At 32.8% G+C, this 26,735-nt stretch overlaps 3 protein-coding genes across 6 annotated transcripts; 2 read left to right on the top strand and 1 right to left on the bottom strand.

Moving 5' to 3' along the window:
- On the top strand, positions 1–26,213 carry LOC111046253 (max-like protein X). 4 transcript variants are annotated; one of them, XM_039434548.1, is made up of 6 exons: positions 1–262; positions 11,239–11,358; positions 13,232–13,443; positions 21,365–21,532; positions 22,385–22,498; positions 23,954–26,213. In XM_039434548.1, the coding sequence occupies exons 2-6, from the start codon at positions 11,241–11,243 to the stop codon at positions 24,038–24,040; spliced, it is 699 nt and encodes a 232-aa protein (XP_039290482.1). In that variant the 5' UTR covers positions 1–262; positions 11,239–11,240; the 3' UTR covers positions 24,041–26,213. The 4 variants fall into 4 exon arrangements, with proteins under 4 accessions (XP_039290482.1, XP_039290481.1, XP_039290485.1 ...); XM_039434547.1 differs by lacking the exon at positions 1–262 and adding an exon at positions 4,875–5,254; XM_039434551.1 differs by lacking the exons at positions 1–262; positions 11,239–11,358; positions 13,232–13,443 and adding exons at positions 16,979–17,272; positions 20,837–20,893 and having other exon boundaries at positions 21,422–21,532.
- On the top strand, positions 1,239–4,506 carry LOC111046245 (solute carrier family 26 member 6-like). Its single transcript, XM_022331747.2, has one exon. It carries the CDS (start codon positions 1,828–1,830, stop codon positions 3,847–3,849), a length of 2,022 nt encoding a protein of 673 aa, XP_022187439.2. The 5' UTR covers positions 1,239–1,827; the 3' UTR covers positions 3,850–4,506.
- On the bottom strand, positions 6,739–11,017 carry LOC111046252 (pyruvate dehydrogenase E1 component subunit alpha, mitochondrial). Its single transcript, XM_022331753.2, has 4 exons — positions 9,993–11,017; positions 9,208–9,448; positions 8,161–8,371; positions 6,739–7,318 (listed from the first exon to the last, which is right to left on the bottom strand). Exons 1-4 carry the CDS (start codon positions 10,539–10,541, stop codon positions 7,087–7,089), a joined length of 1,233 nt encoding a protein of 410 aa, XP_022187445.1. The 5' UTR covers positions 10,542–11,017; the 3' UTR covers positions 6,739–7,086.
- Positions 26,214–26,735: the final 522 nt, after the last annotated feature.

Raw genomic sequence — 26,735 nt, 5'->3', positions numbered from 1 at the left:
TACATTTCACATTAAAACTGGAGCAGAAGACATACAGTTTTTGTTTATTTTATTAGCCACTATAAGTTACATGATATAGTTGTAAATTACTCTGTTGGTTTATTGTATTTTTAATAATTTTTCATTCAAAGCCCAGTTTTGTTTGTGTATTTTCAACGGCAACTAGTTTTGTCTTTAATCCAATACGGTAACCTGTTTGCACATGTGATAGGTTAGATTATATGGGCTATGGGAGTATTGGAGCTAATTTGGACTAATTAAGGTAAATCAAATAAATAAATAATTATTTAATTTTGCATTCATTATTGTTCTTATTATGTTATAGTATTTGATAACTTTTTAAACTATAATATCAAAGCTTAAAACGATAGAGAAGACTTTGGGAAGTTTATAGGTTATGTTGTCTCTTATCTCATATTTTTATTATTATTATCAGTTAACGTGGAATGATGATAATGTTATTTTGATTGGAACTTTAGATATTCCAAAATTTCAATCAGAAATGAGTTTCTATAATCCCAACCAAGTGATACAATAATTACTGAATGTAAATAGTATTTATGTAGCCTAGGTTAATTCAGAGACTCATTTTCTGGTCTGTTATTGCGGTATTAGTATGAGTGATAGCTAAATTTATAAAATACTGTAATAATAAACATTATAATTCATCAAAATCGAATTGACTGCTGTAAAAATTGTCGGAAGTTTGACAAAGTTTTGCCATAAGTTTAATTTGTTTTAACGTAAATTTGTGTCAATCATTTGACTGTTAAATGTTTTGGGCTAGATATCTTGGATTTTAAAGTAGGACTTTGATTAGGCAATAAAGTAATGTTCAAAAAAAATAACTCTGCAGTAAGTGGATGGATAGATTAAAAAAAAAGATCTGTCGCCGGTTTAAACAATGCGGATGCTCACACCGACATCTGTGTATCTGCCAGCCGACGTCCCAAGAAAACTATTATATTTTAGATTTTTAACTTTTGAATGGTTGATTGGATATGAATAAAAAATGACCATCACTCACATCGAGGTAATCAATCCGGCCAGTTTTACTCATCTGTGAGCGAAGATATGAAGCTATCGTTATGCAATGCGAATTGATTTTTTAGTTTATTCATGAGACATGTAGGTATTACTCGATATTACTCGCTTTAAAAGTTATAATTTACTTCAAGATAATTAAAATCGCACCCACTATTGGGACTGTGCACTGCTGTATCATAATATATATCTTAAATGGTTATGAATATATAAAAATGATGTTACTCTCTTCAAGTCTACTAAGTACTTAGATGTACTAGCCCGCTGGTTAGAGTGCATCCAAAGTCATAGTAATCAAGTCATATATCAAGTAAACGTCAGTAATTTAGGTCTTACTGAACTTAGATACAGTGTAGAGATTAGGCTGAAAACTTCCTTACATATGATCTGAGAAGTTGTTTTCTTTTAGTAAAACATTCAAGTCTTCTATACAGCAATGCAACAAAAAATTAGGGAAAGTATAATCTAGTAAATTTATAGTAGGCCTAATGTAGAGTGCTCGTTTTGATAAGCAATAGTTTAATATTCATGTAGGAGGTAATGTAGACGAGGGTTGGGTTTCATACTTCAATTTATTATTACTCCCTATATAAGTAATTTCATTTTAATGTAAATTTCAGTAATATTGCGGTATTCAGTTGGCATACTAGATTAAAGAAAAGAAAATAAAGTTAATTTGTAGATTGATTTATGTCAGTATTTTGTAACAAACAATTAATGAAGGGTTGTGTAATTAGTATATTTTATTGAAAGTACCGTAATCTACATTCTATGATAGGTTGAATGGACAACGATGCAAGAGTCGATGATCAAAGTCCGGCGGATCAGCTGGTAGTTGAGAGCGGCATCAAAGGATTTGTCTATGAAAACAGGAAGCCTTTCAAACAAGTCGATTTCAACAGAACATATCATTATTCCAAAGTGAAGACAAGGGATGCTTCTCATGTTTTTGTGGAACGTTGTCAAAAATTCAGTGTAATTGATTTTGTGATTACATTGTTTCCTATATTGAAATGGTTGCCAAAATATAAATGGAAAACAGAATTCCAGCTTGATGTTATATCTGGAATAACTGTTGGAATTTTACATATACCTCAAGGTTTGGCTTATTCGTCACTAGGATTGGTGCCACCAATAGTTGGAATTTATATGGCATTTTTTCCAGTACTTATATATACCATGATGGGTACCTCCAGGCATATATCTATGGGAACATTTTCTGTGATCTGTATTATGACTAGCAAACCAGTATTGGAATATGCTATCACGATGGATGAAAGTAGTAATAGTAGAAATATGCTAATTAATAACTCATTTGTGAAAAGTGATGACTTGGTGGGCTCAACTTTAAGTCCTGTGCAGGTGGCTGCCGCTGTATGTCTTGTTGTAGGACTGTGGCAAGTATTGTTCGGTGTTCTTCGATTTGGTTCTATAAGTGTGCTCATGTCGGAATTTTTAGTAAGTGGATTTACTACTGGTGCTGCTTTTCTTGTGCTCACTTCACAACTGAAGCATATATTTGGCTTGAAATTACCTAAAAGGACTGGTCATTTCAAAACCATCCATACTTACATAGATACAATATCAATGATTGGCGATTCAAATATTTACGCCATTGCCTTGGCAGTAACTGTAGTGATGATCAATGTCACTTTCAATGAATTCTTCAAGCCAATTATTAGCAGAAGATGTCCTGTACCAGTGCCTGTGGAGTTGTTGATAATCATTGGAGGATCTACATTATCATTATTCTTGGATCTACCCAACAAATATGGAGTGACTGTTGTTGGCGATATTCCTACTGGTTTTCCTGAACCAACCCTTCCACCTCTGTGGCTTCTACCAAAGTTGGCTGTTGATGGATTTTTAATAGCCTTAGTTGCATTTTCTATTAATATATCAATGGCTTCAATTTTTGCAAGAAGAGACAATTATGATATTGATGCCAACCAAGAACTGTTAGCCTCTGGTTGTGGAAATTTGTTTGCATCATTTTTCAGTTGCATTCCGTTCTGTGCATCGCTGTCAAGGAGCTCGGTTCAGTACTCGGTGGGCGGCAAGACTCAGTTGGCCAGTGCTGTTTCGTGCATCTTCCTAACTGGGGTGCTATTGTATGTGGGACCGTTCTTTGAACCACTTCCAAACAGCGTATTAGCAGGAATAATAATCGTTGCTCTGCTGAGTATGTTCTACCAAGTGAAGGAGTTTTGGAGCGCCTGTAAACAGTCGAAACGAGATGGATTCATTTGGATGACAACATTCGTATCAGTTATTGTTTTCGAAATTGATGTAGCGCTGATAATTGGTCTCACTATTTCTGTGATCAGTTTAGTGATAATTGGTCTGACGCCTTCTATTACCATTTTGGGCCGTATTCCATTCACTAGTGTCTATTTAGACCTGAAGCGATATCAAGCAGAAACAGTTCCTGGTATACTAATTTTGCAAGTAGCTGGAGCCATGAACTTTGCCAATACAGAAGCAATTCGTGTAAAGATATTGAAACTTTTCCATGAAAGCATTGAGTCTCAACAGAATAATAAGGATGTCCCGATTGAAAACGTTATTTTGGATATGTCAACAGTTTTCTACGTGGACCCATCTTCATCAAGAAATCTCATAAGTATCCATCAAGAGCTATTGGATAAAGGCATAAGTTTGAGTTTGGTTTCCCTTAAAGGAGATATATTTGAAATCTTGGTAAAATGCGATTTTTTCAACATATTTCCTGATTGTCAACTCTACCCAACAATACAAGACGCAATTTCGTTCTTGAAAAAAGAAGATCAATTCAATATTAGCTAAAGTGCTTAATTTTGCCGAATATTTAGAAAGAAACACTATCGATTGGTCGGGAGATTATCTTATTGCTGAACATTGACAACAAATCTTGTGAAAATAAGATGAATTTATACAAAATATTGTCGGTCCCGAAGTCTCCAGAACAACACGTTCTAAATGGCGTCTCTAAGGATATGAAGAATCAAATTTGTTATATTGTTCAAGTTTTAATTGAGTTATTGCAAAAATACCTGTTAATGGAATAGAATTTAGAATAAATAATTATATACAATTGAACACAACCACGTGTCAAGTTTTCTTACAAAGTATTTTTACCAATGTTAACACAAAAAATTACAGGGAAAATGTCTGTTTTTAAAATGTTAGATTTTTTACTTTTCTATGGTTGATTGATTATGAATAAACCATGACCATCACTCCTATCGATTTAATAATCAATGTGGCCAGTTTTACTCATCTGTGAGCGAGGATATTAAGCTGATATCATTACTCAATGCAAATTGATTTTTAGTTATCTATTAGCTTTAAAAATTATAATTTACTTATATTAACTACATTAACATCGCACGCACAATATAGACTAAGAAAATGGATTATTATTGTAAAGCCATTCAGACCACATAATTTTATCAGTTTAAAATTGATTATCTACGTTACCTATCTCTGTATATAATCTCCCCTCCTTGTGCTGATCAAATTCTTATATGAGTAAATAAGTAGGGTGGACTTGGAAAAAAATATAGACATATCTTTGTCTAATATTTAATAAAATAATCTGACAATTTCTCAATCAAATTTACAAATCAATATAAAATAAGACAATATTTCTTTATTGGGGTCAACACTTTTACTGTATTGTTTATTCCTCTTCCAGTTAGATTGTTATAACCTAAAACTATTAAGATTTTTCATGACCTTAATGAAGAAAATTCATTCGATCAACACTAAATTTCTAAAATATCATGTAATTGTCATTTTTTACTCAGAATAATGCACTAATACAGTTTAAAATTGTTTGATTACCGATTATCTATGTGAGGTTGCATTTACATCAGGTTGTCTTCAAGTGGTTGTTATTGATACATTGTTTATCAATGTATAACTTTATTGACTATGCAAACTATACAATATATTACGCAGACACGTTATTAATCCTCTGTTGATACTTCACTGTTATCGGCAAAGATATATTACAACGCTTATCATAAGTGACCTTTGAGTCAATGCTACATGAAGAGTTGAATTCTCTTCTTACAATTTATCTGCCATACGGTATTAATTAGAAACTGTTTATTTTCCTCCATCAATTATAATATTCAATAGTGCAACTTACAATTTAATTTCACCAACATAAATCTTCGTTCCGTAATGTTACTTCAAGAATTTTCACATTTGCAAATGTATCCTGGTGAGTAATTTTAAAATAATTATTTCTAGTAGAAGTCTAATAACGTCAATTGTCTAATAACGTCCACGATAATGAAAAAATTTAGACATAAGAAGCTTTATTGTGAATTATTATTATTGAACCATGGTTATCATTCTGTTTAATTCTACTGATTTTAAAATTTCCTCAATATTTTTTTGCAGCTTTCCAAAAAGTTGACGTTCTGTTATAAATAGCTTTTCCATAATTTCAAATAAGTTATTTTTGTTCCAATTCAAAAATCTCCAAGACGGATATTTTTTATTAAAAAAATAGACCGTTGATAACCTCAATACTTTTGAAGAATCTCTATATTCTGTGTGTGGTGTGTTCACTCGTAGAAAGGAGTAATGCCAGTCATAATACTGAACAGATAATATCCATCTTAGTTTAAACCTTCCAAAACAGTTACTTGAATATTTTCAAAATTAAAGTTTGATCAGAGTGATATTTTTTGTATTAAGCTATTGAAAGGATTGTCTTCTTGTCACAAAACATCCATATTAGATAATTAATAATAATAATAATGAATTAATTTATTCTTCCAATTTATACATTACACATAATCAGAAATTATGAATAGTACAGTAGATATATAACAACAACAATCTTGCAAATTATAAAAAATAAAGATAATAAAAATAATACAATCACACATTGTACAATGAAATCACAATAATTCATTTACATCAAAAGAAGAATAAATAATTTCAAGTACCCCGAGGACTAAAAGTCGTGTTTGGGACAACTTCATATTTTTAATTAAGAAAGAAAAAAGCAATGAATTATTTTACCGAGTCGGAACTTGCATAATATGACAGGGTGAGGAATTTTAGTTTAGAAAATACATGTATATTAAATTTTTATCTACTTTCCCTTCATTTGAAAATAATAACCAACAATCAATGCACATTCCAGGCAATTAGCAGACTAATAAATTCCATTTTATAAATTTTTGTCCATAATTATCAACATTTTAGGAAAATTACTCATGTAGCTTGAATAATAATAATAATTTTTACCATACTTCGAATCCCTCTAATAAAACATTTTTCAAGATTCATTGGGGTGACATTGTTTGTAAGTTTTGGTTGAAATAATTACCACCGTAATTTCAAATATAGAGTGTTTCCGAACTCCTACCAATATTCTAGGGCATTGTTCCTAGGTACGAAACATAATGTAAATATAATTTTCACTCCCTAACTTCAGCCATTTAGGCTTATCTTATTTATTAGAAAAAAATTATATGGGGAAAAATGGCAAGTGTAAAAAACAAAATAGCAGTTGTATGAGTAACTAAGGAATTTCGGACAGTTTGAAAATAATATTAAGATATGTTGATAAATAAAATTGGTAAATTAGACCACTATTTTTATGTTTGTGTTGGAATAAGGATTACAACGATATTCTCAAAATATTAACTTTTATTTCAATAGGAATCTCTAAATACATGAAGTTGAGTCTTTTTAAAGATTGATTAATATATTTGAAAAACTGATAGTTGAAAGGTTTTGCCAAAATCATTCTAAATAGATTATCTCCATTACTTAATCTTGAATCTCCGAAGACAAAGACTTGAATTTTTAAGAAATTTATAGAAGTTATAACTGTGTATTGAACCAGTAAATCCAAATAGATCATCTTTATCGCGGTTTGAGTCTCCCAAAACAAAAAACTTAATTTATTCCAAAGATTGATTGAAGTAGTAATGGATGCCACTTTGTTTTGAGTTGTTGAAAGGTTTATCACAATAAATCTAAATATAATCTTTATATCAGTTTGAATCTCCCAAAACAGAAACATCATATTATTCAAAGATTGATAGGATTTCTAGTATTCCTGTGTTTGTAGTTGTTGAAGATGGTGTTGCCGCGAATCTCAGTCTCCAGACTGTTGACATAGACGTCGTTGGCGATCTCCTCCTCGGGGAGGAAGCTGTCGGTCTTGGCCTTTTGGGTGGCCTCGTCGACCTCCTTCTTCACCTCCTTGTCGATGGCCTTGAACTGTTGTTCGGTCACCAGGTTGGCGTCCATTGCTCGCTCCCTGAGATATGCCAAATGAAGATCAATTTTTTACAAAATAGGTTTTTTGTCACTTCTATAAAATCAATATCTATATCCAAAAAATTGTTTTTTTTTACTGAATAATATAGGTTTTTGCACATATACATGTAAGGTTATTATAATTGATTTGAGTAGTTTTCTACCAAATTTGAATTGGAAATGCATATGTTTGAGTTATAATATTTTTATTCTGACAGGAATTTCACTTTAAAATTTTTATCCAGTTAGATGAAGAATAATAATGGTCTGAAAAACAGATCGATATACAAAATACAGAAATACAGATGGACGTGTCTGCACTGCACTTTTTTCCCCTTTCCCTTTCCCTTTTCCTTTCAGAAAAGTATTTTGTTTGGTTAGTTTGATTGGTTACTTCTCCTCTTCGTGATCGTCTTGTTATATATAAAATATAATTGGCCTAAAATATTTATAAACACAAAATATTTATAGAAAACAAATATATATAAAACACAAAGTGTTAAAAATCAATAAGTTATTGATTGAACTAAAAGCAAATTCCATGAAAAATCAGTGCCCTTGAAGAATGTTATTGCCCACTAAATACTTAATCAGGCTTAAGGAGTCAATGTTGCCAGATGTATGTGAGAAAAAGCATAGGTGAGTTTGATGTAAAACTGAGCAATTACAGCTGATGAACGGCAGCAGTAGCCTACGATCTTATTCACATGAGATAATGCATTGACATGAGACTGTGCTGTGCAAACTAAGAGTTGAAACCATTATAATTATAATGCCACAAACATATTTTTGTTTCTTTCGTCATTGATTTGAGAAAATTTGATTTTTTGTTGCCATTCCTACCTGAGCATGAGGATGGGGTCACGTGACTTGCGCATCTCGGCCACTTCCTCGCGTGTCCGGTAGGTGGTGCCTGGGTCGGACATGGAGTGACCCATGTAGCGGTAGGTCAGCATCTCCATCATCAGTGGCCCTTTTCCCGCCGTGCAGTATTCTGTCACAAACTGGGTGGCCGCCCGCACTGCCAGAATGTCCATGCCGTCCACTCGGATACCTGTCCAACAGATTCATCCCAAACTGTCAACATGTCTATTGAACTGTGTGAATCTCTTATAAAACAATATCATCGGTGCTTATCTCTTGAACAATTCGAAAGTTTGCCAAGTGTATGTTGTGAATCAGAAGTACAGAAGTGAATCTTTGAGCCATCAGTATTTCTAAAGGTGCATTTTCGTTTGTGCGTAAACTTCTGCATTCGACGACGACAAGCATTGTTGACATTCATATTGTCCAATCTTCAAGTACGCTAAAACAGCTGATCAAATAACTTTTTTATCATTTGTGTTTATTCAAGAATCAAAATATTTCTAATAATATCAACATTTTATTGCCATTCAAAAGTATAAAAGAGTATAAACTCAACCTCTCCCATTAAAACATAATTTCACATAATCTTTTAGGTTATTTAGACAAATTGAAATCCACCCAATCTGAGATCCTCACCCTGTAGTGGTCGACGCACAAACAAAAATCCAGCTTGAGATTAGCTACTAACGGTAGGACATGCATGATACACATGTCGTCATACATTATTGTGTCACCACAGCAAAAGGCTTCAAGCAACATTTTTTGAGTTTAGGTTTTTGTATCACCGATTTTTTTGTTGTTTATTTTCTCTTCACTGCTCTATTTGAGGTTAAATTATTTTTCTCCCATTATAATTTGTAATTTTCCAGCGGTTTATTTATTGTTATAGGTTCGTTATTTTATGATAGCAGCCTATAGCTGATGACTACACATGCATGATGAACATGTGTGTGTGTGTGTGTGTGCATGATAATCATGCTCTAACGATAGTGGTTCGTCTTCAACCGGCCTTAAAGTTGTTACCGGGAATGAAGTCGCCGCGCTTGAAGTAGTCAGTGCTGGCCGAGGACCGGTTGACACTGGTTCCCATGCCGTAGAGATTGTTCTCACAGACGAAGCAGACGGGCAGAGCCCACAGCGCCGCCATGTTGAATGCTTCAAACACCTGGCCGTTGTTGGCCGCGCCGTCTCCGTACAGGCCGTAGCATATGCCGTCGTTGCCCTTGTATTTGTTCGCGAACGCCACGCCTGCCGCCAGGGGTACCTTGTACAAAACATTTCATATTTCGTCAAGGACACTGTAAAATACATTACACGTTTTTACAATACATAACACTAACTTCTTTAATTTTGAAAATGCTATTCATCTTTTTACATTCAGGAAAATTTAACTAAAAATTTTCATAGTATAATCTAGTTGGATAGATTCAACCATACAGAAAAGGTAGAAATAAGAAGATATCTCAATGACTAACCAGGTTTGTTTCAATATGCATTAAATTTGGAAATCTAATCACATTTTCAAATAGAAAATAAATGAGTTACCTCCAGGGGTGGAACTCAAAGGGGATTAAATTAGACGAGTGAGCTTACAGGCTAGCTTGCATTTCATTAAGCGAGTTGGTCTCAACATTAGTTTTTCATTTGCAAGTTGGTCTCTTAATTATCTACGTACTTCATCTGAAAAGTTGAATCATTCGAAAAATATAGCATAAGAAGATATCCCATGACAAAGGTCGTTTATGTTTCAAGCCGATTTTTGTTAACTCAAGCCGATTATTGTATACTATTATTATTGTTGTTTTTACCTGAGCTCCAACAATACCATTGCCTCCAAAAAAGTTCTTCTCGTACATGTGCATGGATCCCCCCTTGCCGCGGCAGATACCCGAGTGGCGTCCCGTCTGTTCGGACAAGATGCCAAGCGCCGAGACGCCGAAACTGTACGCCCAACCGTGGATCCTGTAAGACGCCACAATCGAGTCCTGAGGTCGCATAATCGACTTCATGCCCACACACACCGCCTCCTGCCCCGAGTACAGGTGACAGAACCCCAAAATCAGTTTCTCCTTGTACAGCGCCGATGAAGCCATCTCAATCCGTCTGATCGCCTGCATTTCCCTGTACAGCTTTAGAACTTCATCAGAGCTAATCTTCACTTTCTGGGCGGGACCTTTATCTAGTCTGTGCAGATCGCAAGGCTTCACATTGAATTCGGCCTCAGTTGATGCGGATCTCCCTTGTGTTGGGTCGTTTGGGTTTTTCGGTGTGTCACAAGAGTATTTGCCTCGTCTCAGAAAACAGGCAAAGTTGGTTTTATTTACCTTTGACTGAAGACCTCTCAACAAGACACTCATTTTCTCATAAAATATGGGTAGCCTCTACCTTAAAAAGCTTGAAAAGTAAATGTCTGTAAGATTTAAGGACTTGAAAATCAGAAAGATTTTATCATTAAATTCAGAATCTAACATAGAATTATCTCAATTTTACATTGATCTGCTTCAAAAACAAACCGCATTTGGAGTTTGTAGTCACAATCACCTGTTTTTAATCACATTCTGCACATGTTAAATATATGATGGAAATAAAATATTTTGAATTAAGATGAGATTTGCGCTCTTTCATGAGTGCATCGGTCTTGAAAATCGGGTGTAAGGTATATAATAACTAATAACATACCGTATTTGATGTAGTTTACTAGTCGAAAATAAATAATTTAATTATTAAAAAATATACATAAATAAATAAACAAATACATGTCATGGAAAGACAATAATTAAGTGGCAAGTAGAATCTCGGTGCTTCAAATAATTGGATAGCTTTGCTCTGGTCGTTAAAAACTTTTCCAAAAATGAACATAGTTTACGTAAAGTCATGAATTGGGTTATTCTTTCACCTTCCAAATTTGATTTCAAAAGCATTTTTCTTTTTAATTTTACCAACATTTTGTATACCATTCAATGTTTATCGACAAACAGGACAAATTGATAGTTTTCTGATAAATTCTTATAATTTATCGTTTCTGAAGTACTTCTACTTGCTGGTGTTTTGCAGAGATGAAAGTGGAGCCCTCGAGTCCAACTGGGAGGATTCCGTATTCGCGATCGAGTAGTGCCGGCTCACTGCACACACACCACAACGCAGGCGGAAACATGAGCAGCAGTAGTGGACACGGTAAGCTAGCTACACTGTTCAACGTACTTTTTATCAAATCTAACAATGTGTTGATTCAAAAAAATATATCATTATTTGATGGAACATGAAGACAATACACACGGAATTGAACAGAAACTGTAACCGTATATGTGGCTGTTGTTTAATATTTTTGAATTAATAATTGTTAGAAAACAACAGTTTTTCTAAAACTGGGAGTTGCTTTCTCCAAAGTTGATTCTACTATTAAACCCATTTAATCAATGTATAGTTGGTTACATCTTTCATATTTGGAATAATTGATCAATTATTACATATTTTTTACATATATATATAAAATGAATGTCTGTGTGTTTGTTTGTTTGTTCCCTATATAGACTCGAAAACTACTTGACAGAACGGCATGGTACTTTGGGAATATGTTGTGTGAATATTGGGGATGGTTTCTGACCAGAAATTTTAATAGGGGGGCTAATAATAATCATTCATTAATCCATTTTACAGACCTATGTTTTCGAAATTTTCGGCCGAGCGGCTACCGAAGAACAGAAAGATGATCATGATTCAAGATCATATTGTGATAATATGATTTAGCATCTAAAGTTTCCAGCTGTATAATAAACACGTCACCCTGTGATTAATTGTTTACTGGTATTAAAACGGTAGATAATCGTTCCTTGGAAGACCTACAAATAATTATCACTCCCCTATCATTGAGAAACTGGAAAATGTTGGAAAAGAATTATTCATAAAAGAAGTTGTTCATATTGCATTTATTAATTAGGTACTGAAGAATGACAGAATAATTCACATTTTTTTAAATTTAGCTTAGCTTAAATTCATCCTAAACTGGAAGATGGAAAGGATATGGAATTCTGTGTAATTCATCGTACATCGCATATTTCCTGGACCATCTATTGACAATCAAAATCTATGAAAACATTAAATTCATCTTTGAAACACTGATTCAACCTATTTATTTTTTCTTAATTCAACACTTTACTGATAGATATTACTACCAATTGATTGAGAAGAATATGTTTTCGGAATAATAAATGCTGCATGACTAAGCACATAGGTAGTCCGTAATGAGATGTAAATCAAAATATTGATTGTCAGATAAATTTCATGATTCACCAAATAAAGTCAAGTGTGACATGAGATACATTGACTTTTTGGCGGTACGAGGTTCGCCGGGTAAGCGAGTTTATTATAATGAGTTTTAATTGAGTCAGCTGATATTTTAAACTAGAATTTCAGTTAAAATTTTGGATAAAGCGACCCTTAGGGCCGTTTGCACAGTCAAAGCTTAAACTCCATTTAATCAGCTGGTGGCTTAAACTCAAAATGAAACACATTATAACGAACTAGACTTGATACGGATTAAATCCAGTTAAAAATGAAATTTAGTTTAAACTGTCACTGAGCAAACGGCCCTTAGCCACATAAACTAGGTGGTATTTTATTTTGAAGCATTTTATAAATTTCATCAATGCAATACACATTTTTAAGTAGGTTATTTTATAATGAAACAAAAATACAAAATGTTACGTTGTATTTTTTTACTTGCATTCAAAATTCATATGTAACCATTATCTTTTAATGCTCATGCAATTAACATTAGTTGTGTATTGAATGGAAAGATTCTTACAAAACATATATGATGTTAACATATATTGAATTTATTTTCCCATACATTAATAATTGTGAAATATATACTTCCTCTTCTTCTTCTACTTCTTCTTTTTCGCCTCTCCCCAGTGTGCCATTGCAGCGTTAGGGTAGCCTCAGTCCATCTCTTTCATAATTTCACACTAAAAACTTCAAATGAAATTCATACTACGAACTTTAATTGTTTTGCTATTTAAATTGAGTTGCTGTTGTTGCAATGCAGAAGACGATGACAGTGACAACAAGGGCACAGCGTTGTCGTACAAAGAGAGACGGCGAGAGGCGCACACGCAGGCAGAGCAAAAGAGACGGGATGCCATCAAGAAGGGGTATGACTCGCTGCAGGACCTGGTGCCCACTTGCCAGCAGACTGACGCCTCCGGCTACAAGCTCAGCAAGGCCACTGTCCTACAGAAGTCCATCGACTATATACAGGTACATTTAATCAATGTATAGTTGGTTACATCTTTCATATTTGGAATAATTGATCAATTATTACATATTTTTTACATATATATATAAATGAATGTCTGTGTGTTTGTTTGTTTGTTCCCTATATAGACTCGAAAACTACTTGACAGAACGGCATGGTACTTTGGGAATATGTTGTGTGAATATTGGGGATGGTTTCTGACCAGAAATTTTAATAGGGGGGCTAATAATAATCATTCATTAATCCATTTTACAGACCTATGTTTTCGAAATTTTCGGCCGAGCGGCTACCGAAGAACAGAAAGATGATCATGATTCAAGATCATATTGTGATAATATGATTTAGCATCTAAAGTTTCCAGCTGTATAATAAACACGTCACCCTGTGATTAATTGTTTACTGGTATTAAAACGGTAGTTAAAAGTTGAAGTTAGTGTAGTTGATTGATACCAGCTGTAGATAATCGTTCCTTAGAAGACCTATACAAATAATTATCACTCCCCTATCATTGAGAAACTGGAAAATGTTGGAAAAGAATTATTCATAAAAGAAGTTGTTCATATTGCATTTATTAATTAGGTACTGAAGAATGACAGAATAATTCACATTTTTTTAAATTTAGCTTAGCTTAAATTCATCCTAAAATGGAAGATGGAAAGGATATGGAATTCTGTGTAATTCATCGTACATCGCATATTTCCTGGAACATCTATTGACAATCAAAATCTATGAAAACATTAAATTCATCTTTGAAACACTGATTCAACCTATTTATTTTTTCTTAATTCAACACTTTACTGATAGATATTACTACCAATTGATTGAGAAGAATATGTTTTCGGAATAATAAATGCTGCATGACTAAGCACATAGGTAGTCCGTAATGAGATGTAAATCAAAATATTGATTGTCAGATAAATTTCATGATTCACCAAATAAAGTCAAGTGTGACATGAGATACATTGACTTTTTGGCGGTACGAAGTTCGCCGGGTAAGCGAGTTTATTATAATGAGTTTTAATTGAGTCAGCTGATATTTTAAACTAGAATTTCAGTTAAACTTTTTGGATAAAGCGACCCTTAGGGCCGTTTGCACAGTCAAAGCTTAAACTCGATTTAATCAGCTGGTGGCTTAAACTCAAAATGAAACACATTATAACGAACTAGACTTGATACGGATTAAATCCAGTTAAAAATGAAATTTAGTTTAAACTGTCACTGAGCAAACGGCCCTTAGCCACATAAACTAGGTGGTATTTTATTTTGAAGCATTTTATAAATTTCATCAATGCAATACACATTTTTAAGTAGGTTATTTTATAATGAAACAAAAATACAAAATGTTACGTTGTATTTTTTTACTTGCATTCAAAATTCATATGTAACCATTATCTTTTAATGCTCATGCAATTAACATTAGTTGTGTATTGAATGGAAAGATTCTTACAAAACATATATGATGTTAACATATATTGAATTTATTTTCCCATACTTTAATAATTGTGAAATATATACTTCCTCTTCTTCTTCTACTTCTTCTTTTTCGCCTCTCCCCAGTGTGCCATTGCAGCGTTAGGGTAGCCTCAGTCCATCTCTTTCATAATTTCACACTAAAAACTTCAAATGAAATTCATACTACGAACTTTAATTGTTTTGCTATTTAAATTGAGTTGCTGTTGTTGCAATGCAGAAGACGATGACAGTGACAACAAGGGCACAGCGTTGTCGTACAAAGAGAGACGGCGAGAGGCGCACACGCAGGCAGAGCAAAAGAGACGGGATGCCATCAAGAAGGGGTATGACTCGCTGCAGGACCTGGTGCCCACTTGCCAGCAGACTGACGCCTCCGGCTACAAGCTCAGCAAGGCCACTGTCCTACAGAAGTCCATCGACTATATACAGGTACAATTAATAATTGTTAGAAAACAACAGTTTTTCTAAAACTGGGAGTTGCTTTCTCCAAAGTTGATTCTACTATTAAACCCATTTAATCAATGTATAGTTGGTTACATCTTTCATATTTGGAATAATTGATCAATTATTACATATTTTTTACATATATATAAATGAATGTCTGTGTGTTTGTTTGTTTGTTCCCTATATAGACTCGAAAAACTACTTGACAGAACGGCATGGTACTTTGGGAATATGTTGTGTGAATATTGGGGATGGTTCTGACCAGAAATTTTAATAGGGGGGCTAATAATAATCATTCATTAATCCATTTACAGACCTATGTTTTCGAAATTTCGGCCGAGCGGCTACCGAAGAACAGAAAGATGATCATGATTCAAGATCATATTGTGATAATATGATTTAGCATCTAAAGTTTCCAGCTGTATAATAAACACGTCACCCTGTGATTAATTGTTTACTGGTATTAAAACGGTAGATAATCGTTCCTTGGAAGACCTACAAATAATTATCACTCCCCTATCATTGAGAAACTGGAAAATGTTGGAAAAGAATTATTCATAAAAGAAGTTGTTCATATTGCATTTATTAATTAGGTACTGAAGAATGACAGAATAATTCACATTTTTTTAAATTTAGCTTAGCTTAAATTCATCCTAAACTGGAAGATGGAAAGGATATGGAATTCTGTGTAATTCATCGTACATCGCATATTTCCTGGACCATCTATTGACAATCAAAATCTATGAAAACATTAAATTCATCTTTGAAACACTGATTCAACCTATTTATTTTTTCTTAATTCAACACTTTACTGATAGATATTACTACCAATTGATTGAGAAGAATATGTTTTCGGAATAATAAATGCTGCATGACTAAGCACATAGGTAGTCCGTAATGAGATGTAAATCAAATATTGATTGTCAGATAAATTTCATGATTCACCAAATAAAGTCAAGTGTGACATGAGATACATTGACTTTTTGGCGGTACGAGGTTCGCCGGGTAAGCGAGTTTATTATAATGAGTTTTAATTGAGTCAGCTGATATTTTAAACTAGAATTTCAGTTAAAATTTTGGATAAAGCGACCCTTAGGGCCGTTTGCACAGTCAAAGCTTAAACTCCATTTAATCAGCTGGTGGCTTAAACTCAAAATGAAACACATTATAACGAACTAGACTTGATACGGATTAAATCCAGTTAAAAATGAAATTTAGTTTAAACTGTCACTGAGCAAACGGCCCTTAGCCACATAAACTAGGTGGTATTTTATTTTGAAGCATTTTATAAATTTCATCAATGCAATACACATTTTTAAGTAGGTTATTTTATAATGAAACAAAAATACAAAATGTTACGTTGTATTTTTTTACTTGCATTCAAAATTCATATGTAACCATTATCTTTTAATGCTCATGCAATTAACATTAGTTGTGTATTGAATGGAAAGATTCTTACAAAACATATATGATGTTAACATATATTGAATTTATTTTCCCATACTTTAATAATTGTGAAATATATACTTCCTCTTCTTCTTCTACTTCTTCTTTTTCGCCTCTCCCCAGTGTGCCATTGCAGCGTTAGGGTAGCCTCAGTCCATCTCTTTCATAATTTCACACTAAAAACTTCAAATGAAATTCATACTACGAACTTTAATTGTTTTGCTATTTAAATTGAGTTGCTGTTGTTGCAATGCAGAAGACGATGACAGTGACAACAAGGGCACAGCGTTGTCGTACAAAGAGAGACGGCGAGAGGCGCACACGCAGGCAGAGCAAAAGAGACGGGATGCCATCAAGAAGGGGTATGACTCGCTGCAGGACCTGGTGCCCACTTGCCAGCAGACTGACGCCTCCGGCTACAAGCTCAGCAAGGCCACTGTCCTACAGAAGTCCATCGACTATATACAGGTACAATCAATCAATCTGAGTAGATGAATAATGGTATGAAGAAAAATACATAAGAAGATGTCCCATGGTATATGGTATATGTCGTTTATGTTCCAAATTTTACTTCGAACTTTTGTCGATTATCATTACTGTTTTGGCCGGGTGAGAGTGTAAGAACGACACAGTATGAGAGACCACCAGCGTCACGTAGCTTCATGAAAAATAACTACTAGGACTATCGGTAATGGAATCCATCGCCAATGTACTGGTAAATCAATAAAAGAAACACTAAGTGTTCTTCAGAAGAGAAATCCCAATATCCTAAAATATTCACTTTTAGCAGCCTTTGAGGAAATACTGCTCTTGGAAATATTCTCCTGGATATAAGAAATTTGGCGTTTTATCCATCTAATACACTGATTTTACAAGATAGGTATGTGATTGTATCCTATTATATTAAGCGAGCAATTTCTGTATGTTTATATTTTTATATTTGGTTATTTATATTTATTTATATCTGGTTATTTGTGTTCAACGGATCTCAAAAACGGCTCTAACGATTTTCACGAAATTTGGAACATAGTAGGTTTATGATATAAAAATTCGATTGCACTAGGTCTCATCCTTGGGAAAACTCGCTGAAGGACATGAATAGGATAACAATTATTCATCCTTGGAAAAACAGATGATAATTTCGTCGTCTGTCGAAACTGAAGATGCATGTGTGGGAGAGAAACAGAATTATTTCCAGCTGTGTAATCAATCAGCGAGAAATATTATCTAGAAATGTTAATCGACTTGATCAAAATAATCTGATTTGTTGACATGACATGATAATCATTCTAAACTAGAGTATATAATAATTTTAAAGTTAATCATTATTTGACAATATTAAGTGATTAGTAAGTGTTATTTTGTTATTCAATTTGGTTTGTAAATAATCTAAATTAAAACTTATTGTTTTTAAATGTTTGGACTGAAAATTAAACCTGAATTCAATCAAGTATATGGAAAATAACCTACTTTCTGGACTATTTATAGTGTATAAATCATAATTCGGGGAAGAAACAGTTTAGGGCTGTGCCTGTTAGTCCTTCCCCAATCATTTTAAAGAATTGTGTTCTGTTTATCAATAATTTATAAATAAATAACGAGCGAAGCTCGGTGCTCCGATATTGATAATTGATGTGTGACTTGACCCTTCTCGTTCTGATTTCTTAATATTTCTACTTTGTAACAGAGACAAATGATAATATGAGTATCTTTCACTATACTTTTATTGTAGCCTATTATATATGCATCTCAACTCAATGGTTGTACATTTCAGTCTATTGATTCCTCGAATATTTTTTTTTTGGAATTGATAATTTATTTCCAATGTTCAGGGCAGGGGTTCACGATTTAAGGTTCTACGTAAGAAAAGGAACCCAGTACAACCAGTGCTCTACAAGTCGAAGTATCCACAAATTGAGTGTTGAATCATTTTCATTTTTTTTTTTTATTCTTTGTAATCCGAAATTCTATTCCATTAAAATCTTATTTCTTGTGAGTTTACAATATTGGTTAGACTTGATTTAATGATAAGTTTAATGAGATTAATTGTCTAAAGAGTTAATTGAGATATTTCATTAAATATATTATAACAATCGTTGTTTATAAAATTGAAAAGGGTAGCCTATATTATGTTCACGTAAACCAATAGTCAAATAGATCAGAAAAATTTTGGTTCATAAATCAGGATTAGAAGGGGTCGAAGCATACCGAAATTGAATATTATAAAAAATGAGAGTACCGGCATTTGAATGTATTAAAACCCATAGTTTTTATTCACAGATAATAGTTAATGACTTATAAAGAAAATATTGAATACATATTTATAAAATAGAATTATAGTACCCTTAAAAATTAATAAAACAATAATAAAAATTGTAACGTAACTACTAGTTTCTGTGATCACACCATCGTCAGGTTATAATTTGTATTATTGTTTATTATTTTATTAATTTTGAAGAGTACTATAATTCTATTTTATAAATACAAGAAAGTAGCCCTGAATTCAGACATTTAAAAAATATAAATACATATTCATTCAATAAATGCTATCAATTGTTAATTAATCCTGACAATAATGAATAGTTTTAAAAGCTGAAAAAATTTTGAACTCATAAAATATGAAGATGGATGGAAGCAATAGTTGCAGTAATAGTTGTGAAGTATCCAGTTTGTTAGCTGATTATCAAAATCAATCAAACCAACACTTCAAGGTCTCAGCATTGAACTACGCCACGCTGGATTTCAGCCTAGCTAACTGAGATGAGACCCTAACTGAGAAGGCGGTGCACGTTTCCCTTACAAAAATATCACATTTATTTGTTGTTTCTTATAGTATCACAGTTACAACCACTACTAAACTCTAATCAAACGATTTATGTTATAATTTAATGCACTGCAAGTTGTAGCATGATTCAAAGTCAAATTAAATTTATTCACAGTCTGCAATACAAATTGTAAAACAAGGCAGAGTCAAATATTATAAAGTCATACAAATTATTGTACGCTTAGTCATAATGAATAGTTGATACAAGCACAGAAACTAGTAACGTAGAATAATTCACAATATCGGGGCACCGAGCTTCGCTCGTTATTTTTATCCTATTATATTAAGCGAGAAATTTCTGTATTTATATATCTGGTTGTTTTTATCTAGTTATTTTTATATCTGGTTATTTTTATATCTGGCTATTTTTATATCTGGTTGTTTATGTTTAACAGATCTCGAAAACGACTCTCACGATTTTCATGAAATTTAGAACATAGTAGGTTTATGATATGAAGATTCGATTGCACTAGGTCTCATCCTTGAGAAAACTCGCTGAACGACATTAAAAGGATAATTCATCCTTGGCTGAAACAGCTGTGGATAGTAAAAAAGTGAGTATGTGAAAAATCAAAATATCACATCCCCGAAATTCATAAGATGGCGTATAGCCAGCTGTGAAATGTAAACACCATCATTTTAGAGAATTGTGTTCTGTTTATCAATAAACTATCAGGGCACCGAGCTTCACTCGTTATTTTTATTTATTTATAAACAGAACACAATTCTCTAAAATGATTGTGTTTATATTTCACAGCTGGCTATACGTCATCTTATGAATTTCGGGGATGTGATATTTTGATTTTTCACATACTCACTTTTTTACTATCCACAGCTGTTTCAGCCAAGGATGAATTATCCTTTTAATGTCGTTCAGCGAGTTTTCACAAGGATGAGACCTAGTGCAATCGAATCTTCATATCATAAACCTACTATGTTCTGAATTTCATGAAAATCGTGAGAGTCGTTTTCGAGATCCGTTAAACATAAATAACCAGATATATAAATACGGAAATTTCTCGCTTAATATAATAGGATTATAGGCTGACAAGTTTTGGTCATTATTCACATAATAAATATAATCCACATTATAGGCTGACAAGTTATGGTCATTATTTACATAATAAATATAATTCACATTATAGGCTTACAAGTTATGGACATAATTAAGATGGTGGTTTTCATAGGTAGTTTGTTGTTGGTTTCAGTTTCTGCTGCAGCAAAAGAAGAAGCAGGAGGAGGAGAGGAATTCGTTGAGGAAAGAGGTGGTGGCATATTTCACAGCTGGCTATACGTCATCTTATGAATTTCGGGGATGCGATATTTTGATTTTTCACATATTCACTTTTTTACTATCCACAGCTGTTTCAGCCAAGGATGAATTATCCTTTTAATGTCGTTCAGCGAGTTCTCTCAAGGATGAGACCTAGTGCAATAGAATCTTCATATCATAAACCTACTATGTTCCAAATTTCGTGAAAATCGTGAGAGTCGTTTTCGAGATCCGTTAAACATAAATAACCAGACATTAAAATAACCAGATATATAAATACGGAAATTTCTCGCTTAATATAATAGGATTATAGGCTGACAAGTTTTGGTCATTATTCACATAATAAATATAATCCACATTATAGGCTGACAAGTTATGGTCATTATTTACATAATAAATATAATTCACATTATAGGCTTACAAGTTTTGGTGGTTTTCATAGGTAGTTTGTTGTTGGTTTCAGTTTTTGCTGCAGCAAAAGAAGAAGCAGGAGGAGGAGAGGAATTCGTTGAGGAAAGAGGTGGTGGCGCTGAGGATCATGCAGTCCAACTACGAGCAGATGGTGAAGGCACAGCAGACGCAGCAAGGCCACACCCAAGCCACAGTCTCTGACGAGCTCAAGTTTCAAGTGGTCTGTATTCACTCATTCATCAATACAATCACAAATCATCATATACATATAGATCAGTAATATTATAAAATCACTTCACTTGTATAGGCTACTTTATTCAAATTAATAAAAACAATATAAAACTTGTAGTACCCTTTTATTAAAACATCTTAACAACTAGTTTCGACCTACTTTTGCTGAGTAACTTTTACAAGTTCAAAGAACTTGAAAATGGTCAAGGCAGGTCGAAACTAATCGTTAAAATGCTTTCAAGTTTTTAAAATGTTTTAATAAAAGGGGAGTTCAAGTTTTATATTGTTTACTAATAAGTAATGTTTATTAATAAGTAATATTAATATTACTTATTAATAAGTAATATTGTATATTTTGCAACATTTTTCACGATTTCTTACCACTATCATACTTATTTCATCATTTGCTGCCAATAATTATTAATTGAAACATTGATCTAGATTATGATAGAACAGTATTCAATTGTAAGGGAAACTTGAGTTTAGAGTTGTGTCGTTGTGTGCGCTCGTCTTTATTTGCTAATTTTGAATTGAACCATTGTTCTAAATCTTGAAATACAGTTTTTAATCCTATAGGAAACTTGAGTTTATCCCTAGTCGCTGGCCGAGTAAGCTGGCCCAGCCTTAACTATCGGCTTGTTTGATGACCTTAAGACTGTTCTTCTGATTTACGTTATACGATATTGATTTTTTTCATCTTCAATTATGCATGCTGTTATGAGTTTCTTTTTTTATCGAATTGAAAATATTAAAAAAGTATAGAAAATGTTCTAAAGATAATTATAGGCCTACTAAAGATGATAAGATTTTGATTTCTTATTACTGTTTCTCATTTTTTTAGTTCCAAAACATTGTGGATCAGTTGTTCATCTCCTTCAGCAGTATATCTGTCACTAATTTCGCAGAATTATCAGCATGTGTCTTCAGTTGGCTGGAAGAGCATTGCAAACCTCAGGTAATGATGTATTTGCTTTCCATCTTGCTATTTCATACATTTATTATTACTTCTCGACGTGGTTATTATTGAATGTGGATATATTGATACAATTGATCACATTGCGACAAGATCATAGAGAGAGAATACATAGAAACTACATAGAGAAACCTTCCACGTTTCTGTGCTTAATACATGATAGTAACTACGAGCTTATCCTGATAGTAACGATATCTTATACGATGTCTGATACTTATTTATTCAAGTTGAGTGGAATTAACCTGATAAATTGAGAAATGTATTTTCAATGGCGGTACCAGATGGACTGGAGGAGAGGAGGCCAAGGGCCCTTTCTAAAATCTCTTAAAACCTTTTAATGAAAACCCTTTCATAATTATTCATGTTATATATTCAAATAATACGTAGTGAAATCATAAGTTTTCACTATTTCAAACCTCCCAGACCTCTTGTGCTTATGTCTCTTAACTCTAACCTCTTCTCAGTCCCCTCGAAAAAAACAAATATGTTCCTGAAATCATCCTTCGTCTATTTACTATATTGTGTAATTGAATGAAAACGACTTCATATTTTCAAAACCTCTTATTTATCGAAACATTATTATTCGGTATCTCTCTCTATATCTCTACCTCTAGTAAAGACAAGAGTATCACCACGGAGTGATCGGTGGTCTAGTGGATAGGGTGCTTGCGTAGCAGCATAGAGATCCCAGGTTCAAAGCCCACTCAATATGGATATCTAGCAAAATATCACCTTCACAACAACACAGTTGTGTTATTTTTATTTGAACTGATATTCTAGAGATGCTTCCTTGAACTGGAACAGATTCTAGCGGCGATTTGTGGATGAATGCACAGAAGTATGCTACTGTAGTGTACTGGTTCTTGAATAATTTTCAGTCGAATAATAATTTATTCCTCTATAGTGTTCTATTAACTTGACAATAATTATTTATTACATGACATGTTTATAATTAAGATATTGAACACAAACATCATCATGCTATTGTAACTGTTCTAGTATAATATTATCAATAATTAATCAATACCCCACACATTTACGGTATTATCTATTTAATAAAAAGCTAATCCTCACTCACGTAATGTTTAAATTACATATCTGAATCTTAATGTGGAATCTTCCAAACGTATTGGCAAGCCGAAGAACTGGTCTGCACACACAGACCTTAGATCGATGTGAAGATAATTCATGAATTAAAGCACTGTAGGTTCACGACTCTTCCCTGATGATTTATTAATCCCAATCATGATTAGAACTAGGATTACGATTTTTTGAGGATTTTTCAACTGTTTTTTGCTTGCGTTTTTTGTCATACAAAAATATTATTCTTATGTAAGAGTTCTTGTAAGAATATGTAGAACTGACAGATTGTAAATCATATTATTTTTTTATGAGGAATAAATAACTTTTTGAATTGGATTATTTGTTTGTTTGCAGACCCTCCACGAAATGGTGATGAATGTATTACAGCGATTGAATTTCTCCAGACTTCCACCTCCGTCGTCATCCTCAGCCACACATTGAGTAATTACTCAACAATCACATGCAGCTCACTTATTGAATAATAGCTTAGTTATCCTAGAGTGGGGATAAAGTTTTATCCAATAATTGCTACATAATAGTGCCTATATTATTATTATTTTAATTCAGAACAATGTTGTGGTACATTAGTCATAATCAACTCAACTAATCGATCATCAAAGAAAATCATATCTGGGATCTACTATATTTGGATTAAATTTGTCTTACTTTTTTGGGCAGACAATACATTGTATATAAATCGATTGAATGTGATGAGTCTGTTGAAATATTATAGCTCAATAGCTCACAAAAAGTTATATATTGTCTGTGAACTAATATGAGAGTTTGTGAATAAAACTGTATGCTTAGAATTTGTAAGTGTATGTACTGTAATGCAATGTACACCATATTTTTACAAATTGTTGAGGTAACAGAATCATAATAGTTTTAGATTTTTGCAAAAGAAAATTATCGAATAGGTAATTGATGTGTTTCTATAAATAATATGTTAAATGCTTCTATATTTGAGCTCAGTACAAAATAAATAATTGTAGAGTACTTTTTAATCCAGTATTTTCTGTTACACTAGTGACCGTTGCTTTTCATTTACTAAAAAATAAGTAAATAATACATAGGCCTACATCATTGATCTGTGATAGAACAATCTTAACGTGTCTTTGTCAAATATTTTCCAAAAATCAACTGTGAAACAATTCATATTGTGATAAATAATATAAGAATAATTCACTTCAAATTTATAAAATCAGCACACAGTGCCAATTTAAAAGAAGTACATTGTATGATAGTTATTGAAGATTATGTGTAAATATATATATTTGGTGTTCGTATTGAATATTGTGTACATAAAACAAAAGGTAAACCGATATTCAAATTTTAACCAATAGTTTCTAAATGAGATTCTCTATTTTTTTATTCTTCTTGCCATTATAACAGTGATAGCTAGAAAGGAAAATAAAAATCTCAGTGCCCTTTTTGAATTATTTTATCACAATATGTGATTTATAATAATCATTTAATATGTGATTAAATAATTCAAAAAAGGTACTGAGATTTTTATTTTCCTTTCTATTTTTATTACAAGTAGCCCTATACAGAAAATATATAAACAGTGATAGCTATCTTACTGTCAAATAAACCGTTTATCTTTGAAATAATGCTTTACTAAATTAAGTGCAATAATACATCATTTCTATAATAAGTAGTAGACTCAATTGGACACCTCCCCTTAACTTCCTCATTTTCACCATGAAAAAAGTGATTTATTTTTCAAGTATGAACAAATCAATATCCACATTCTTTTTTTTATTGATTGATTGTAAGACTTCTTTCTCTAATTCTGAAGTTCAATTGTTGGACTTGTAGTTTTTCTATCATATAACTTAAACAGCCTATTAGATTTTCGCATTCTGTTCAACAAGATATCTCACTTTTACTTCTGGTGTCCTCATCACGATCCTAGGAACGGAGAGTTCTACCACATTATCAAGTGAAAATGCTCGGTGGGCAATTTTCTGAGAGGTTTCATCATCTCTTTCCTTGAGCAGTATTCGAACTATGATAATCCCTATATATTTGTCGGGTAATTTCACCTTTTCCAACTTCTTGGGATGTTTAGATCACTGAATATTTGGGATCGTAGGAAGGAATTTATCAAACTGTTTTGTTATTTTCATTTTTTATATCTTATAATTTTCCCCTCTTTTCCATTATGTTAAATAAAAAACTTGATGAAATGCCAAAATATAATAATGTTAAATATAATGACTTCTAGTACGGTAGTAGAATAACTTGATGCTTATTTGTGTAGCTTTTTATGAAATAATACTGATCTGTAGTAGGCTACCTGAACCAATCAAAGAGGCTTAATTGAAACTTTTTTAAATGGTTAGTAACACGCAAATTGAAACATTCAATGAATCAAATTTTCCGGGCAAGTCTATCGTGTATAATAATAGAATAGTTTTTGATTGCCGTATTTTTGTTGTTTCTCTCCCAATCATTGTTTTGATGTTGTGTTTGTGAAAATGAAATAATAAAAAAATACGGTAGCCTATACTGTACACATTGATTAATTATTTTGTTATTTTATTGATGTTACTGCAAGTTTTTGTGTAAGTGTAATGAACATTTAAAAGCTGTTGTCTAGTTATTGAAAAATTATATTTGTTATATAAAATATGTTTAAATTTTTAGCTCCTCTTCCACTTCAAATGCCATCGCCTCTACTGGAGGTAGCACCGTCTAGTATTAACTAAATTTTCAAATTACCTTTCATTAAATGAGTGTGGTTTTTAATTTCTTGGTGAGTGAATTTCATTGCTGGAATTTCGCGTGCGTCGTTATTCGCTTGAACTGCACAGCGCTTTTGATTTGTTTAATATCGACTCAAAAGGATGTCTGCTAGATGAGGACTAGCTACCTATAACTTAACTTATACTATACTCAAACAAGGATATATATGTTTGTGAGCCTTACAAAACATTCTTCCAGGTCCTGGGGTGGGAACCCACCTAAAATTTGGCCCATGCATGTACATTTATCATCCTTCGCATCACCTAAGCAGAAAAGCCTAGTGGACTGGGCAATTTTACCTCAGGAAATATGACAAGATTTATTTTTAAAATTTGGGACACCTTTAGAACCGTTATTATTATTATTATTATTTCAAACTCCAGTT

The sequence above is a fragment of the Nilaparvata lugens genome, chromosome 8 (genome assembly GCF_014356525.2).
Source record: "Nilaparvata lugens isolate BPH chromosome 8, ASM1435652v1, whole genome shotgun sequence".
Lineage (NCBI taxonomy): Eukaryota > Metazoa > Arthropoda > Insecta > Hemiptera > Delphacidae > Nilaparvata > Nilaparvata lugens.
This window is presented reverse-complemented; position numbering and strand designations above follow the sequence as displayed.